Source organism: Coregonus lavaretus (assembly GCF_964263955.1).
Source record: "Coregonus lavaretus genome assembly, chromosome: 9".
Taxonomy (NCBI): domain Eukaryota; kingdom Metazoa; phylum Chordata; class Actinopteri; order Salmoniformes; family Salmonidae; genus Coregonus; species Coregonus lavaretus.
This window is the reverse complement of record NC_139996.1, coordinates 35,899,400-35,917,096: the sequence shown is the minus strand read 5'-3', so window position 1 is coordinate 35,917,096 and position 17,697 is coordinate 35,899,400. Positions and strand designations below refer to the sequence as shown.

The window sequence follows — 17,697 nt, the reverse complement described above, 5'->3', positions numbered from 1 at the left end:
GATTTTTTATGAATTTATTTGCAAATTATGGTGGAAAATAAGTATTTGGTCACCTACAAACAAGCAAGATTTCTGGCTCTCACAGACCTGTAACTTCTTCTTTAAGAGGCTCCTCTGTCCTCCACTTGTTACCTGTATGAATGGCACCTGTTTGAACTTGTTATCAGTATAAAAGACACCTGTCCACAACCTCAAACAGTCACACTCCAAACTCCACTATGGCCAAGACCAAAGAGCTGTCAAAGGACACCAGAAACAAAAAATTGTAGACCTGCACCAGGCTGGGAAGACTGAATCTGCAATAGGTAAGCAGTTATGTTTGAAGAAATCAACTGTGGGAGCAATTATGAAGAAATGGAAGACATACAAGACCACTGATAATCTCCCTCGATCTGGGGCTCCACGCAAGATCTCACCCCGTGTGGTCAAAATGATCACAAGAACGGTGAGCAAAAATCCCAGAACCACACGGGGGGACCTAGTGAATGACCTGCAGAGATTTGGGACCAAAGTAACAAAGCCTACCATCAGTAACACACTACGCCGCCAAGGACTCAAATCCTGCAGTGCAGACGTGTCCCCCTGCTTAAGCCAGTACATGTCCAGGCCCGTCTGAAGTTTGCTAGAGTGCATTTGGATGATCCAGAAGAGGATTGGGAGAATGTTATATGGTCAGATGAAACCAAAATATAACTTTTTGGTAAAAACTCAACTCCTCGTGTTTGGAGGACAAAGAATGCTGAGTTGCATCCAAAGAACACCATACCTACTGTGAAGCATGGGGGTGGAAACATCATGCTTTGGGGCTGTTTTTCTGCAAAGGGACCAGGACGACTGATCCGTGTAAAGGAAAGAATGAATGGAGCCATGTATCGTGAGATTTTGAGTGAAAACCTCCTTCCATCAGCAAGGGCATTGAAGATGAAACGTGGCTGGGTCTTTCAGCATGACAATGATCCCAAACACACCGCCCGGGCAATGAAGGAGTGGCTTCGTAAGAAGCATTTCAAGGTCCTGGAGTGGCCTAGCCAGTCTCCAGATCTCAACCCCATAGAACATCTTTGGAGGGAGTTGAAAGTCCGTGTTGCCCAGCTACAGCCCCAAAACATCACTGCTCTAGAGGAGATCTGCATGGAGGAATGGGCCAAAATACCAGCAACAGTGTGTGAAAACCTTGTGAAAACTTACAGAAAACGTTTGACCTGTGTCATTGCCAACAAAGGGTATATAACAAAGTATTGAGAAACTTTTGTTAATGACCAAATACTTATTTTCCACCATAATTTGCAAATAAATTCATAAAAAATCCTACAATGTGATTCTCTGGATTTTTTTTTCTCATTTTGTCTGTCATAGTTGACAGTTGACCTATGATGAAAATTACAGGCCTCTCTCATCTTTTTAAGTGGGAGAACTTGCACAATTGGTGGCTGACTAAATACTTTTTTTTCCCACTGTATGTGCCCTCTGTTCCCAATTGTCCTTGTCGATTATTGTCCCATGTCCGTTGGTCTCGTGAGTACATTGCATTACAGTTTACATGCCGAGTAATTGTGCACTTGTTATTATGGGTCTCCTCCCGTGTATTATTTAGAGGTTTACACCTCGCTCTTTTGTTTGGGTTACAGCCCTGTGTTAAATATATATGTGTTTGTTTTGGTTTTCGTCCATGTCGTTTTCCATGACGTACCTTCTGTTGGGTTGAGTAATAAAAAACGATGTATTCCTGCGCCTGTCTTCTATCAGTATACAACGTGACAGTGTCACATATCAAGAAGCTGATTAAACCGCTTTATCATTACAAAGGTGCACCTTGTGCTGGATACAAAAGGCCATTCTAAAATGTGCAGTTTTGTTACATAACATAATGCCACAGATGTCTCAAGTTTTGAGGGAGTGTGCAATTGGCATGCTGACTGCAGGTATGTCCACCAGAGCTGTTGCCAGATAATTTAATGTTAATTTCCCTACTATAAGCCGCCTCCAAAGTCGTTTTAGAGAATTTTGCAGTACATCTAATCGGCCTCACAACCGCAGACCACTGTGTAACCACGCCAGCCCAGGACCACCACATCCGGCTTCTTTACCTTCGGGTGATGAAACTGTGGGTATTCGCAACCGAAGAATTTCTGCACAAACTATCAGAAACCATCTCAGGGAAGCTCATCTGCGTGCTCGTCATCCTCACCGGGGTCTTGACCTGACTGCAGTTCGGTGTCATAACCGACTTCAGTGGACAAATGCTCACCTTCGATGGCCACTGGCACGCTGGAGAAATGTGCTCTTCACGGATGAATCCCGGTTTCAACTGTACCGGGCAGATGGCAGACATGGCGTCATGTGGGCGAGCAGTTTGCTGATGTCAATGTTGTGAACAGAGTGCCCCATAGTGGGGTTATGGTATGGGCAGGCATAAGCTACGGACAACGAACACAATTGCGTTTTAACAATGGCAATTTGAATGCACAGAGATACCATGATGAGATCCTGAGGCCCATTGTCGTGCCAGTCATCCCCCTCCGTCACCTCATGTTTCAGCATGATAATGCACAGCCCCATGTCACAAGGAGCTGTACACAATTCCTGGAAGCTGAAAATGTCCCAGTTCTTCCATGGCCTGCATACTCACCAGACATGTCACCCATTGAGCAAGATTGGGATGCTCTGGATCGATGTGTACGACAGCGTGTTCCAGTTCCCACCAATATCCAGCAACTTTGCACATCAAAGAGGAGTGGGACAACATACCACAGGCCACAATCAACAGCCTGATCAACTCTATGCGAAGGAGATGTGTCGCGCTGCATGAGGCAAATGGTGGTCACACCAGATACTGACTGGTTTTCTGATCCACACCCCTACCTTTTTGTTAAGGTATCTGTGACCAACAGATGCATATCTGTATTCCCAGCCATGTGAAATCCATAGATTAGGGCCTAATTTATTTCAATTGACTGATTTCCTTATGAACTGTAACTCAGTAAAATCTTTGAAATTGTTGCGTTTATGTTTTTGTTCAGTGACTGTGAGAGTGCTTCAATGCTTGCATCTCTCTCAGGTCAGTACTACCATAGAGCTGGTGGTGCACAGGTGATACAGTGAGGGGAAAAAAGCATTTGATCCCCTGCTGATTTTGTACGTTTGCCCGCTGACAAAGAAATGATCAGTCTATAATTTTAATGATAGGTTTATTTGAACAGTGAGAGACAGAATAACAACAAAAAAATCCAGAAAAACGCATGTCAAAAATGTTATAAATTGATTTGCATTTTAATGAGGGAAATAAGTATTTGATCCCCTCTCAATCAGAAAGATTTCTGGCTCCCAGGTGTCTTTTATACAGGTAACGAGCTGAGATTAGGAGCACACTCTTAAAGGGAGTGCTCCTAATCTCAGCTTGTTACCTGTACAAAAGACACCTGTCCACAGAAGCAATCAATCAATCAGATTCCAAACTCTCCACCATGGCCAAGACCAACGAGCTCTCCAAGGATGTCAGGGACAAGATTGTAGACCTACACAAGGCTGGAATGGGCTACAAGACCATCGCCAAGCAGCTTGGTGAGAAGGTGACAACAGTTGGTGCGATTATTCGCAAATGGAAGAAACACAAAAGAACTGTCAATCTCCCTCGGCCTGGGGCTCCATGCAAGATCTCACCTCGTGAAGTTGCAATGATCATGACAACGGTGAGGAATCAGCCCAGAACTACATGGGAGGATCTTGTCAATGATCTCAAGGCAGCTGGGACCATAGTCACCAAGAAAACAATTGGTAACACACTATGCCGTGAAGGACTGAAATCCTGCAGCGCCCGCAAGGTCCCCCTGCCCAAGAAAGCACATATACAGGGCCATCTGAAGTTTGCCAATGAACATCTGATTGATTCAGAGGATAACTGGGTGAAAGTGTTGTGGTCAGATGAGACCAAAATCGAGCTCTTTGGCATCAACTCAACTCGCTGTGTTTGAAGGACGAGGAATGCTGCCTATGACCCCAAGAACACCATCCCCACTGTCAAACATGGAGGTGGAAACATTGTGCTTTGGGGGTGTTTTTCTGCTAAGGGGACAGGACAACTTCACCGCATCAAAGGGACGATGGACGGGGCAATGTACCGTCAAATCTTGGGTGAGAACCTCCTTCCCTCAGCCAGGGCATTGAAAATGGGTCGTGGATGGGTATTCCAGCATGACAATGACCCAAAATAAACGGCCAAGGCAACAGAGAAGTGGCTCAAGAAGAGGCACATTAAAGTCCTGGAGTGGCCTAGCCAGTCTCCAGACCTTAATCCCATAGAAAATCTGTGGAGGGAGCTGAAGGTTCGAGTTGCCAAATGTCAGCCTCGAAACCTTAATGACTTGGAGAAGATCTGCAAAGAGGAGTGGAACAAAATCCCTACTGATATGCGTGCAAACCTGGTGGCCAACTACAAGAAACGTCTGACCTCTGTGATTGCCAACAAGGGTTTTGCCACCAAGTATAAGTAATGTTTTGCAGAGGGGTCAAATACTTATTTCCCTCATTAAAATGCAAATCAATTTATAACATTTTTGACATGCGTTTTTCTGGAATTTTGTTGTTGTTATTCTTTCTCTCACTGTTCAAATAAACCTACCATTAAAATTATAGACTGATCATGTCTTTGTCAGTGGGCAAACATACAAAATCAGCAGGGGATCAAATACTTTATTCCCTCACTCTATCTTCTGATTAATGTCCTGGGAGGGATGCTATTAAACATCACATATAATCATTCTCAAATATACTGCAAATACGAACATAAAACCACCATTCAATTATTCCCCCAGTCTGAGTTGCTGAATTAAATACAGGAGCATATTTTAGGAGCTTTTCTGGTGCCACAAGGCCATGCAGTTAGAAGACATGAATCAGAGAGAGATACTTTAGTGTCCTACACACACTGGGCCGCAAAAGTAGAAATAACTTGAGAAAAGGCCAATAGCTGTCACATGGGAAATAAGATGTTCACTTGGACATGCTGACAATAGACCTAGTCCTTTGTCCGTGTGATGGAATTATAATAGCTTGTTATGCTAATCCAAAACATTCCAACATTGTCTGACAGAGTGGGATTCAATCAAGGTTGGTGTTGGGGTCAGAGCGTGGTTAAGCATTCTGGCCCTGTGGGTGATGTTGGGATTTAGCTTTTTATTTATCTGCTGCGGCCTCACTCGGGGGTTTACTCTCCCTGAATTTGTACACTATGCATTTGCATTTCATTAATACCTCAAAGTCTTACTAAATTGTCTGAGGCACCGACAGCGCAAAATGAAAAGAAATGTTGCAACATACAGAACAAATACAGTAGAGACACTAAGAGAAACTGTAAAGATTTACTAACAGCAATAATCAAACCTTCAAAGGAAGCTCTGCCGCTGTGTATTCCTCCAACCCATTTCCTGTAGGGGAGCGTGGGGTAAATTGAGCGATTTTTTTTACATTCAGCATCACTCTTTAAAGGGAAATATAGTATTTTTTTCTAACAAACATATCTACATATATTTGAGGATGTTATTTATCCCTGGAAATAATCAGAAATCATGTAAACATTACAGTTTTGAAAACCATAGCTTGTCCAAAGAAAGTTGTCTCGTCACACAACTAACCCCGGGTATGGTATAAGTTGAGCCGCGGGACAAGGTAAGTTATGGCACCTACACATTTCTGTACTGAATGAAATATTACCACTACCTTTTAAAAACCATGTCTATCTTTATTTCCTAAACAATCACGATCGCTTTTTCGTATTTTAATCATTTTGAGCATCTTAACACAGGCTTAATACCTAACAAACACGTTGTACTTTTTTAAACACTTTTAACATAGGCCAGGCCCTGTTACCTTATATTCATATTCCATTCACCCAGTTCAATGTCACATCGATAGCTTTAGGCTACTATATGGTACTCAAATTGTCCCTATACCCATCATAATGTTGCTACAACCTAGCATATGAATGAAAGTTGACAACATGGTCGAGAGAGAAATTTGAGGTGACAGACAGTGACACATTCAATACCGCTTGCACACTCTTGCCTGCATCTAGCCACTCTAGGGTGTAATCATTACTCCAACAGTTACAAACAATAGTTTCTATTGGCCAAATTCAGGTATGTTTATCCCCGTTTCATTTTACATTAAAAAAAATTTTTTTTGTCATTTAGCAGACGCTCTTATCCAGAGTGACTTACAGTTAGTGAGTGCATTCATAATTTTTTTATTTTTCATACTGGCCCCCCGTGGGAATCGAACCCACAACCCTGGCATTGCAAACACCATGCTCTACCAACTGAGCTACATCCCTGCCGGCCATTCCCTCCCCTACCCTGGACGACACTGGGCCAATTGTGCGCCGCCCATGGGTCTCCCGGTCGCGGCCGGCTACGACAGAGCCTGGATTCGAACCAGGATCTCTAGTGGCACTTAGACCACTGCACCACTCGCCATTTAAGAAAGGTTTTTCAACTGAATCGGCAGAATGAATACCCCCCTGATCACACGTAAACACAGTTCACTTCCATAGCAGCTACATTGTATTCCTTCTCGCATCTACGTGCTCTTCTCCTCTCACCTTTTCCCTTCGCTTGTGGACTTCAATGCACAACACATCAGCTGTCTGTGACCAGGCGAAAAAACCTTTCCAAGCCAAACCATATCATAACCACTGACCGCTACACACAGCCTACATCGTTGTCACCATATTAGCTAAAGTAACATAATAGTCAACATAGCTAATAGAACTAATGCGTTAGTAAACCCGCTACAATCATGCAGTACAGTGTACAGTCAGTAAGCAGTTTAGCAGTTACACCAGCGGGCCCTGGTTTTACTAATACATTTGTAAAACCAAAAGCTTACCTTGACTTGGAAAAGTTCCAGTGTTGGATAGTCATAGTCAGCTAGCTAACATAGCATCCCTCTGTTTGAGCCGGGTGTTTGAGTAGGCTAACCTAGCTAGCTGCATTTGCTAGCTAAGTAAGTTAATGTGAAAGTGAAAAAAAATGATGAAATATCTCTCTCTTATCTTGCTTCTTCATTTTTTAAGAAATTAATTTGTTCAAAACTGTTCAAGTACTGTCTTTTTCTTTGAGTCAACTAATCACCACATTTTTTGAACTGCAGTGCTAGCTAGCTGTAGCTTATGCTTTCAGTACTAGATTCATTCTCTGATCCTTTGATTGGACAACGTCAGTTCATGCTGCAAGAGCCCTGATAGGTTGGAGGATGTTCTCTGGAAGTTGTCATAATTACTGTCTAAGTCTATGGAAGGGGGTGAGAACCATGAGCCTCCTAGGTTTTGTATTGAAGTCTATGTTCCCAGAGGAGGACAGAAGCTAGCTGTCCTCCGGCTACACCATGGTGCTACCCCACAGAGTGCTGTTGAGGCTACTGTAGACCTTAATTGTAAAACAGTGTGTTTTAATCAATTATTTGGTGATGTGAATATATTTAGTATAGTTTTATCTAAAAAGGATAACTTTTTTAATGTTTCACTATTTTTATTTTTATGAAATTTACTGAGGTGGATGGTCCTCCCCTTTTTCCTCTGAGGAGACTCCATTGGGCTTAACTTACCCCAAGGCAAACATTTTGACTATATTAGCCCACACAGCTACAAGGATGCACTTTCATGCTAGGTGTAGGAACTCATATTAAAGCTTATAGAGACCCCAGCTGATGTATGGAACAATCTTAAAAGTATCTACTTTGGTTTAGATACAAGCATCATGAAACATCTTAACACAATACATTAATTTGACTTGGTGGAAATCTGATTTTTGGACATAACTTGCTTACCACTTTTTCGATGTGGTTTCCTAAATATTTGGTCAAATTATTAATTTTATGTATGGTTTCCTACAAACAAGGGTGGCTCAATTCACCCTTTTGGCTCAACTTACCCCACACTCCCCTTCATATAGTTACTGTACATATACCCACAGTAAAGGCATAAAATAGATAATCCAAGAACATACCCTCTTAAATTCTCTCATAAAACACTCTTATACTCTCACTCACTCACTCTCTCACACACACACACACACACACACACACACACTACCCTCACTGGCACACTCACACATACACACAGAGTAGAGATGTCGTGAGTGGATAGGGTACTTTGGCCCATGGCAGTCAGAGACAGTGACTAACCACCTTACTGTGTGAATTAAATATGACAGGCCTGCAGCTCCTGCAAGACCCATCTTGCAGGACCTTCTCTAGCTTCCCTCCATATGAAATGTAACTGAGACTGCGGATCTTTACCATATAGATAGACAAACAACTTCACTCACGTGTACGTCACGCCCGCTGGCACGCAAGCACACACACTACACAGAACACCACACACAGTGCCTTGCAAATGTATTCATCCCCCTGGCGTTTTTCAAATTTTGTTGCATTACAACCTGTAATTTAAATGGCTTTTTTGGGGGATTTCATGTAATGGACTTACACAAAATAGTCCTAATTGGTGAAGTGAACTTGTTTCAAAAACTTCAAAAAATAAATAACGGAAAAGTGGTGCGTGCATATGTATTCACCCCCTTTGCTATGAAGCCCCTAAATAAGATCTGGTGCAACCAATTACCTTCAGAAGTCACATAATTAGTTAAATAAAGTCCATCTGTGGGCCATCTAAGTGTCACATGATCTCAGTATATATACACCTGTTCTGAAAGGCCCCAGAGTCTGCAACACCACTAAGCAAGCGGCACCATGAAGACCAAGGAGCTCTCCAAACAGGTCAGGGACAAAGTTGTGGAGAAGTACAGATCAGGGTTGGGTTATAGAAAAATATCAGAAACTTTGAACATCCCACGGAGCACCATTTAAATCCATTATTTTAAAAAATTGAAAGAATATGGCACAACAACAAACCTGCCAAGAGAGGGCCGCCCACCAAAACTCACAGACCAGGCAAGGAGGGCATTAATCAGAGAGGCAACAAAGAGACCAAAGATAACCCTGAAGGAGCTGCAAAGCTCCACAGCGGAGAGTGGAGTATCTGTCCATAGGACCACTTTAAGCCGTACACTCCACAGAGCTGGGCTTTACGGAAGAGTGGCCAGAAAAATGCCATTGCTTAAAGAAAAAAAATAAGCAAACACGATTGGTTTCCCTGTATTTAGCGCCATCCATCATTCCTTCAATTCTGACCAGATTCCCAGTCCCTGCCGATGTTCTCGGGTTGATGAGAGGTGTTGGGTTTGCGCCAGACATAGCGTTGTCCTTGATGGCCAAAAGCTCAATTTTAGTCTCATCTGACCAGAGGACCTTCTTCCATATGTTTGGGGAGTCCCACATGCCTTTTGGCGAACACCTGTTTCAGTCTTCCAGAGATTTGAGACTGGGACGGAGGTTCACCTTCCAGCAGGACAATGACCCTAAGCATACTGCTAAAGCAACACTTGAGTGGTTTAAGGGGAAACATTTAAATGACTTGGAATGGCCTAGTCAAAGCACAGACCTCAATCCAATTGAGAATCTGTGTTATGACTTAAAGATTGTTGTACACCAGCGGAACCCGTCCAACTTGAAGGAGCTGGAGCAGTTTTGCCTTGAAGAATGGGCAAAAGTCCCAGTGGCTAGATGTGCCAAGCTTATAGAGACATACCCCAAGAGACTTGCAGCTGTAATTGCTGCAAAAGGTGGTTCTACAAAGTATTGACTTTGGGGGGTGAATAGTTATGCACGCTCAAGTTTTCTGTTTTTTTGTCTCATTTCTTGTTTGTTTCACAAGAAAAAATATTTTGCATCTTCAAAGTTGTAGGCATGTTGTGTAAATGAAATGATACAATCCCCCAAAAAATCCATTTTAATTCCAGGTTGTAAGGCAACAAAATAGGAAAAATGCCAAGGGGGTGAATACTTTCGCAAGCCACTGTACAAACTTGGAACATTCTCATTCTTCATCTCTCTCTCTCTCTCTCTCTCTCTCTCTCTCTCTCTCTCTCTCTCTCTCTCTCTCTCTCTCTCTCTCTCTCTCTCTCTCTCTCTCTCTCTCTCTCTCTCTCTCTCTCTCTCTCTCTCTCTCTCTCTCTCTCTCTCTCTCTCTCTCTCTCTCTCTCTCTCTCTCTCTCTCTCTCTCTCTCTCTCTCTCTCTCTCTCTCTCTCTCTCTCTCTCTCTCTCTCTCTCTCTCTCTCTCTCTCTCTCTCTCTCTCTCTCTCTCTCTCTCTCTCTCTCTCTCTCTCTCTCTCTCTCTCTCTCTCTCTCTCTCTCTCTCTCTCTCTCTCTCTCTCTCTCTCTCTCTCTCTCTCTCTCTCTCTCTCTCTCCAATACTGGGGACCCTGCCAGAGAATACTATGATATGATTGTGAGCGTGACTTCTGCCGTGATGATGTGATAGTTTTGCCCATAGAGCTCCAGTGTCTGTGGAAATGGCCCGCTGTGCATCCACTAACACACTGTGGTTGTGATGCAGTGAGTTCATTATTAGCAGTGTGTGTGTTAGCTGACATTGGGGAGGTCTCGCTGGGCTGACTTTATTATTCCCTGCTGCTATGAGCAGACACAGATGGGAGCACACACTAAGCTAGGGAACACACCTCCACAGGCACAGGCAGTCAACCTGGGCCATTAGTGTTGTGTGTGTCAAAATCAAATCAAATGTTATTGGTCGCATACACATATTTAGCAGATGTTATTGCGGGTGTAGCGAAACACTTGTGTACCTAGCTCCAACAGTGCAGTAATATCTAACAATTCACAACAATACACACAAATCTAAAGGTAAAATAATGGAATTAAGAAATATATATAAATATTAGGACGAGCAATGTCTGAGTCTGGAGTAAAGGGAGAGATTGAATATGTCCGTAAACACTCCAGCCAGTTGGTCTTCGCATGCTCTGAGGACGCGGCTAGGGATGCCGTCTGGGCTGGCAGCCTTGCGAGGGTTAACACCCTTAAATGTCTTACTCACGTTGGCCACAGAAAACGAGAGCCCACAGTCGTCGGGAGTGGCCCGTGTCAGTGGCAGTGTGTTATCGTCAAAGCGGGAAGGTGTTTAGCTTGTCCAGAAGCAAGACGTCGGTGTCCGCGACGTGGCTAGTTTTCCCTTTGTAATCTGTGATTGTCTGGAGTCCATGTCACATACGTCTCGTGTCTGAGCCGTTGAATTGTGTCATGACTCTCCTGGGTGAGGATCAGCCTCAGATCTGCTTGGCAAATGACTGACAACAACCCTCTTACCCACAGAAGGGAGGGGAGGGGGGGGGGGGGGGCTGTGCCAGTCTTGACACCTTAACACTCTGCCATAAATTAGAGAGGAGGAGAATCTATCTCTGGCCTTCTAGTATGGTGAAAGGAATGTGCTTTGTCCCCCAAAATACTTTTGCCGCCAAAACTATAACTTCCAGAAAGTAAACACTGGAACAATATTCCTAAAATCCGAATGTTTGGAATGGTCAGTGGGGATATAAAGACTAATCATGTCATATTGTTTATTATTTTGTGATGTCATTAAAAATGTTATAACGAAAATACTGTAATTTGGAAAGTATACACACTATCTGTCAAGTTTACATCCAATATGTTGTGTATATAATATGGAGAATTATGAGAGTGTTTTTGTTAAGATAGGAATGTGAGTTTAGTTTTCTAATGAGATCATAGGTTTTCATATAAGCTGTGCATGGTGACTAGACATGCCCCGAGTGAGCTCAGAAACCGTGTCAGCAAGTAGGAACGCCCCTTTTACCAGAGTGCATAAAAGGCCTTGGTAACGAAATTAACATTACACCAGAAAGCGTGGAGACGGTAGTCCACATGTTTTAAATGGTTAGAACTTTGAATCTCAACACAAGGTGAAGAAGATAAACTCACTAGACCAGAACATTGCCAGTCTGCAGCTGTGCGTGTAACGTGATCTAGAACTTTGACTAACCACACAAGGTGGGAAGAAGAAAATCCCAGTATCTGTTCTATTTGAACACTCCAAACCAGGACAACTAAGAAGGACATTGTGACCTCTGGTGGACAAGAACAGCCTCATACCGAAACGGGAAACTAAAACCTACCCCTTCCCATAGAAGGATTGATTGGTTTCAACGAAGAGACGACAAACAAAGACATCTACATATAAATACATTCATGACTTCTTACCCAAACGGGCGGTGGTTCGTGAGCAAAGTATTATGATTACTTTGACTCTCTCTTTGTCTCTCCCTCTCCTTATCTACCCCTCCCTCTTTTAATAACCAAGCAGTCATGCTGTTGTTGGTCCGCTAGGGACTTTTTCTCATGCATTAAGTATATACACTACCGTTCAAAAGTTTGGGGTCACTTAGAAATGTCCTTGTTTTCGAAAGAAAAGCACTTTTTTTGTCCATTTAAAATAACATCAAATTGATCAGAAATACAGTGTAGACATTGTTGTAAATGGCTATTGTAGCTGGAAACGGCTGATATTTAATGGAATATCTACATAGGCGTACATAGGCCCATTATCAGCAACCATCAGTCCTGTGTTCCAATGGCAAGTTGTGTTTGCTAATCCAAGTTTATCATTTTAAAAGGCTAATTGATAATTTGAAAACCCTTTTGCAATTATGTTAGCACAGCTGAAAACTGTTGTGCTGATTAAAGAAGCAATAAAACTGGCCTTCTTGAGACTAGTTGAGTATCTGGAGCATCAGCAATTGTGGGTTCGATTACAGGCTCAAAATGGCCAGAAACAAATAACTTTCTTCTGAAACTCGTCAGTCTATTCTTGTTCTGAGAAATGAAGGCTATTCCATGCGAGAAATTGCCAAGAAACTGAAGATCTCGTACAACGCTGTGTACTACTCCCTTCACAGAACATTGCAAACTGGCTCTAACCAGAATAGAAAGAGGAGTGGGAGGTCCCGGTGCACAACTGAGCAAGAGGACAAATACATTAATGTCTAGTTTGAGAAACTAGGTCCTCAACTGGCAGCTTCATTAAATAGTACCCGCAAAACACCAGTCTCAACGTCAACAGTGAAGAGGCGACTCCGGGATGCTGACCTTCTAGGCAGAGTTGCAAAGAAAAAGCCATATCTCAGACTGGCCAATAAAAAGAAAATATTAAGATGGGCAGTCTGAGATATGGCTTTTTCTTTGCAACTCTGCCTAGAAGGTCAGCATCCCAGAGTAGACTGACGAGTTTCAGAAGAAAGTTATTTGTTTCTGGACATTTTGATGTTATTTTAATGGACAAAAAAATTGCTTTTCTTTTGAATACAAGGACATTTCTAAGTGACCCCAAACTTTTGAACGGTAGTGTATGTATTCTGTGTTATTATTTAGTTAGCTAGTAAATAAATAATTAAGCCAATTTGTGTAGTGCTGAATCATAAGTAAAGCTGGGGTTCTTGCGGATCCAAGAATTCTGTGACCATTCAGAATGACAACTGATAAGAGGTAATGATTGATACGTTGACTGTTTTATACATATTGATAGGTAAAGACCTTTTAGAGTTTAATTCGGGAGATGGTAACTCTATAAACAACTTATTCGATGGTGCCCCAAATCCTAATGAGTTAATTGTTACATTATTAATTGAATCGAGTAACAATTAAATATAGTTAGTTGATTCGATAAATAACAGTCATCATGTTAATGAAAGTCACATCATGACAATCGCGACTCCACTTTGTCTTTGTACTGATGTTTTGCCTGTTCGATTGCCTTAGGGAGGGCATAACTGCACTGTTTGTATTCAACCATGTTCCCAGTCACCTTGCCATGGTTAAATGCGGTGGTTCGCACTTTCAGTTTTGCGCGAATGCTGCCATCTATCCACGGTTTTTGGGTTGGGTAGGTTTTAATAGTCACATTCGGAACAACATCCCTTATACACTTCCTGATAAACTTAGTCAGTGTATACGTCAATGTTATTCTCAGAGGCAACCCGGATAATATCCCAGTCCGCGTGTGTGTGTGTGGGAGAGTGTGTGTTATGTGTGTGAGGGAGAGTGTGTCCTGCATGCAGCTTTTGATGGTTCTAAATTCCACTCTAAATTCCAAGCATCTGCCTCTAACCCTAGGAAGCTCTTTGCCACATTTTCCTCCCTCCTGAATCCTCCCCCCCCCCCGCCCCCCCGCCCCCCCCCTCCTCTCTCTCTGTGGATGAGACATTCTATCCTCGTTTGTTAAGTCTAATGACACTGCTGGTCCTACTCACACTGCCCTACCCTATGCTTTGACTTCTTTCTCCCCTCTCTCTCCAGATAAAATCCTGCGACTTGTGACTGCAGGCCGCCCAACAACCTGCCCGCTTGACCCCATCCCCTCCTCTCTTCTCCAGACCATCTCCGGTAACCTTCTCCCCTACCTCACCTCGCTGATCAACTCATCCTTGACCGCTGGCCATGTCCCTTCCGTCTTCAAGAGAGCGAGAGTTGCTCCCCTTCTCAAGAAACCAACACTCGATCCCACTGATGTCAACAACTACAGACCAGTATCCCTTCTTTCTTTTCTTTCCAAAACTATTGAGCGTGCCGTCTTTAGCCAACTCTCTTGCTATCTCTCTCAGAATGACCTTCTTGATCCAAACCAGTCAGGTTTCAGGACTGGTCATTCAACTGAGACTGCTCTTCTCTGTGTCACGGAGGCTCTCCGCACTGCTAAAGCTAACTCTCTCTCCTCTGCTCTTGTCCTTCTAGACCTGTCTGCTGCCTTTGATACTGTGAACCATCAGATCCTCCTCTCCACCCTCTCCGAGCTGGGCATCTCCGGCGCGGCTCACTCCTGGATTGCGTCCTACCTGACCGGTCGCTCCTACCAAGTGGCGTGGCGAGAAGCTGTCTCCGCACCACGTGCTCTCACCACTGGTGTCCCCCAGGGCTCAATTCTAGGCCCTCTCCTTTTCTCCCTATACACCAAGTCACTTGGCTCTGTCATATCCTCACATGGCCTCTCCTATCATTGCTACGCTGACGATACACAACTAATCTTCTCCTTTCCCCCTTCTGATAACCAGGTGGCGAATCGCATCTCTGCATGTCTGGCAGACATATCAGTATGGATGACGGATCACCACCTCAAGCTGGACCCTGGCAAGACGGAGCTGCTCTTCCTCCCGGGGAAGGACTGCCCGTTCCATGATCTCGCCATCACGGTTGACAACTCCGCTGTGTCCTCCTCCCAGAGTGCGAAGAGCCTAGGCGTGACCCTGGACAACACCCTGTCGTTCTCCGCCAACATCAAGGCGATGACCCGCTCCTGCAGGTTCATGCTCTACAACATTCGGAGAGTACGACCCTGCCTTACACAGGAAGCGGCACAGGTCCTAATCCAGGCACTTGTCATCTCCCGTCTGGACTACTGCAACTCGCTGTTGGCTGGCCTCCCTGCCTGTGCCATTAAACCCCTACAACTCATCCAGAATGCCGCAGCCCGTCTGGTGTTCAACCTTCCCAAGTTCTCTCACGTCACCCCCCTCCTCCGCACACTCCACTGGCTTCCAGTTGAAGCTCGCATCCGCTACAAGACCATGGTGCTTGCCTATGGAGCAGTGAGGGGAAAGGCACCTCTGTACCTTCGGGCTCTGATCAGTCCCTACACCCAAACGAGGGCATTGCGTTCATCCACCTCTGGCCTGCTGGCTCCCCTTCCTCTGCGGAAGCATAGTTCCCGCTCAGCCCAGTCAAAACTGTTCGCTGCTCTGGCACCCCAATGGTGGAACAAGCTCCCTCACGACGCCAGGACAGCAGAGTCACTCACCACCTTCCGGAGACATTTGAAACCCCACCTCTTTAAGGAATACCTGGGATAGGATAAAGTAATCCTTCTACCCCCCCCCCCCCCCCCCCCCCCCCCCAAAAAAAAAAAAATTGTAAAGTGGTTATCCCACTGGCTATAGGGTGAACGCACCAATTGGTGAGTCGCTCTGGATAAGAGCGTCTGCTAAATGACGTAAATGTGCCCTTGAGCAAGGCACTTAACCCTAATTGCTCCTGTAAGTCGCTCTGGATAAGAGCGTCTGCTAAATGACTAAAATGTAAATGTAAATGACTGAAAGACAAAAAAATTCTGCATTATACTGTATGCATCCAACTGAGAATAGAAGAGTATTAATCAGTTGAAACACACACAAACACAACAACAATCATACACATACACGCAATCGCGCACAAACCTGACATTGGGTGCAGGGTAATAAAGTGAGAAGTAATTTCTGAGCTTGTTTATGCCCTGTTTGTGCGATAGTCAGCATATTGATCATTGTGGTTTATGGACACTGTCTTTCAACATAAATCTGGAGTGAGGATGAATCATTGTGGCTTTAAGCAATGTCCTTAATCACCAGTCATTATGAATCCAAGGAAAACTAACCTGATGAAGAGGCCCCCAACACACAAACACACACACAAATACACGAGACACACTCCAGTGACAAATGTAAGTTACCTTGGTGGATATTTCTAAAGCTACAGCCTTAATGGCACTGTGGCGGTCATTGTTAATGTTTTGGGGGTTGCGGGGGGTTGGCCTCACTCACCCTGTCCTCCTCCTCCCTGAGGTCCGGCATGGTGCTGATACACAGGCTGATGACGGTCACTGCCACCATCACCACTGACAGGCAGGCAAAGATCTTCCCTGGCAGGCCAGACTGGGGATTCTCCACCATATCCCTCAGCTGGTTCATGAACTTGCGGTAGCGTGTCTCCTCAACTGGGGGGCGCAGCATGGCGTGCCTCTGCCTTTGTTCTTCCTCCTGCCGCTCGTGTTCCTTCATCTCCTCGATGCGCGTGTACATCTTCCTCTTGCAGCAGCGCTCCATGTAGGTAATCTCCACGCCCCAGTATAGCAGCTCGTCATGGAGCGACAGCACGCACATCTCCCTCAGCATGCGCAGCTTCCCCGCCGCCAGGAAGTTGAGGATGACGCGGAAGGCCGAGGGGCTGCGGTCGAAGAAGAACTCTCGCCGCGTCTCGTCGTAGTCGTCACACACGCCAGCGATCTCCTCTGGGCTGCTGAGGCCACAGAGCCGTCCCAGCCGGGTCAAGGGAAACTGCTCCAGCGTGCTCCAGGGGAAAGTGTAGCGGTTGCCTCCCACGTTGATGACCGCTAGTAGGCCATGGTCCACTGACAGTAGGTCCTCTGGTCGTCTGATGAACTGGGCCCTCTGGTAGTAGACACCCTTGACCGTCTCCGTCTCGGGGATCTGGGTGAAGATGGCATCGAGGCTGCTGTCATCGCTGGCCGAGAGGTTGCTGAAGTCATGGTTTGCATTGCTGATGATGGGCATGGCGGCATCGGGGTGGGTGGCCGGCTGGGCTGGTCACACTGGGGGCTCAGTGGCTGGTCTTGGTGTTGGGCATCTGGGGGCTGGGGAACAGGTGAGTCCCTTCAGGCTCTGCAGAAGGAGCAAGCCGGTCCCAGGCTTGTGGAGTCATGCAGACACTGAGAGAGAGAGAAGAGAAGGACATTAAATCTCAGTTAGACTGCAGTGGTGTAGAGGCTCCTCCTCGTCTACAGTACATCCCTAGTCCAGAGACTGACAGACACATCAGTGACTCTGTAATGGATCAGAGCTCTGTACTGCACTGTCAAATAAAATTAAATTGTATTTGTCACATGCTTTGTGAACAATAGGTGTAGACTAACAGTGAAATGCTTACTTACGGGCCCTTCCCAACAATGAGTAACGATAACTTGGCTATATACAAGGGGTACCAGTACCGAGTTGATGTGCAGG

The 17,697-nt window shown here is 44.8% G+C and overlaps 1 protein-coding gene across 1 annotated transcript in view; it reads right to left on the bottom strand.

The window, feature by feature from the left end:
* Positions 1-17,247, bottom strand: part of kcng4a (potassium voltage-gated channel, subfamily G, member 4a) — a gene marked incomplete at both ends in the record, with an annotated part of 71,132 nt that extends 53,885 nt beyond the window's left edge. The window contains one exon of the mRNA XM_084168453.1: positions 16,498-17,247. Coding sequence (XP_084024579.1) covers positions 16,498-17,247 — 750 coding nt within the window. The remainder of the gene's footprint in view (positions 1-16,497) is intronic.
* Positions 17,248-17,697: the final 450 nt, after the last annotated feature.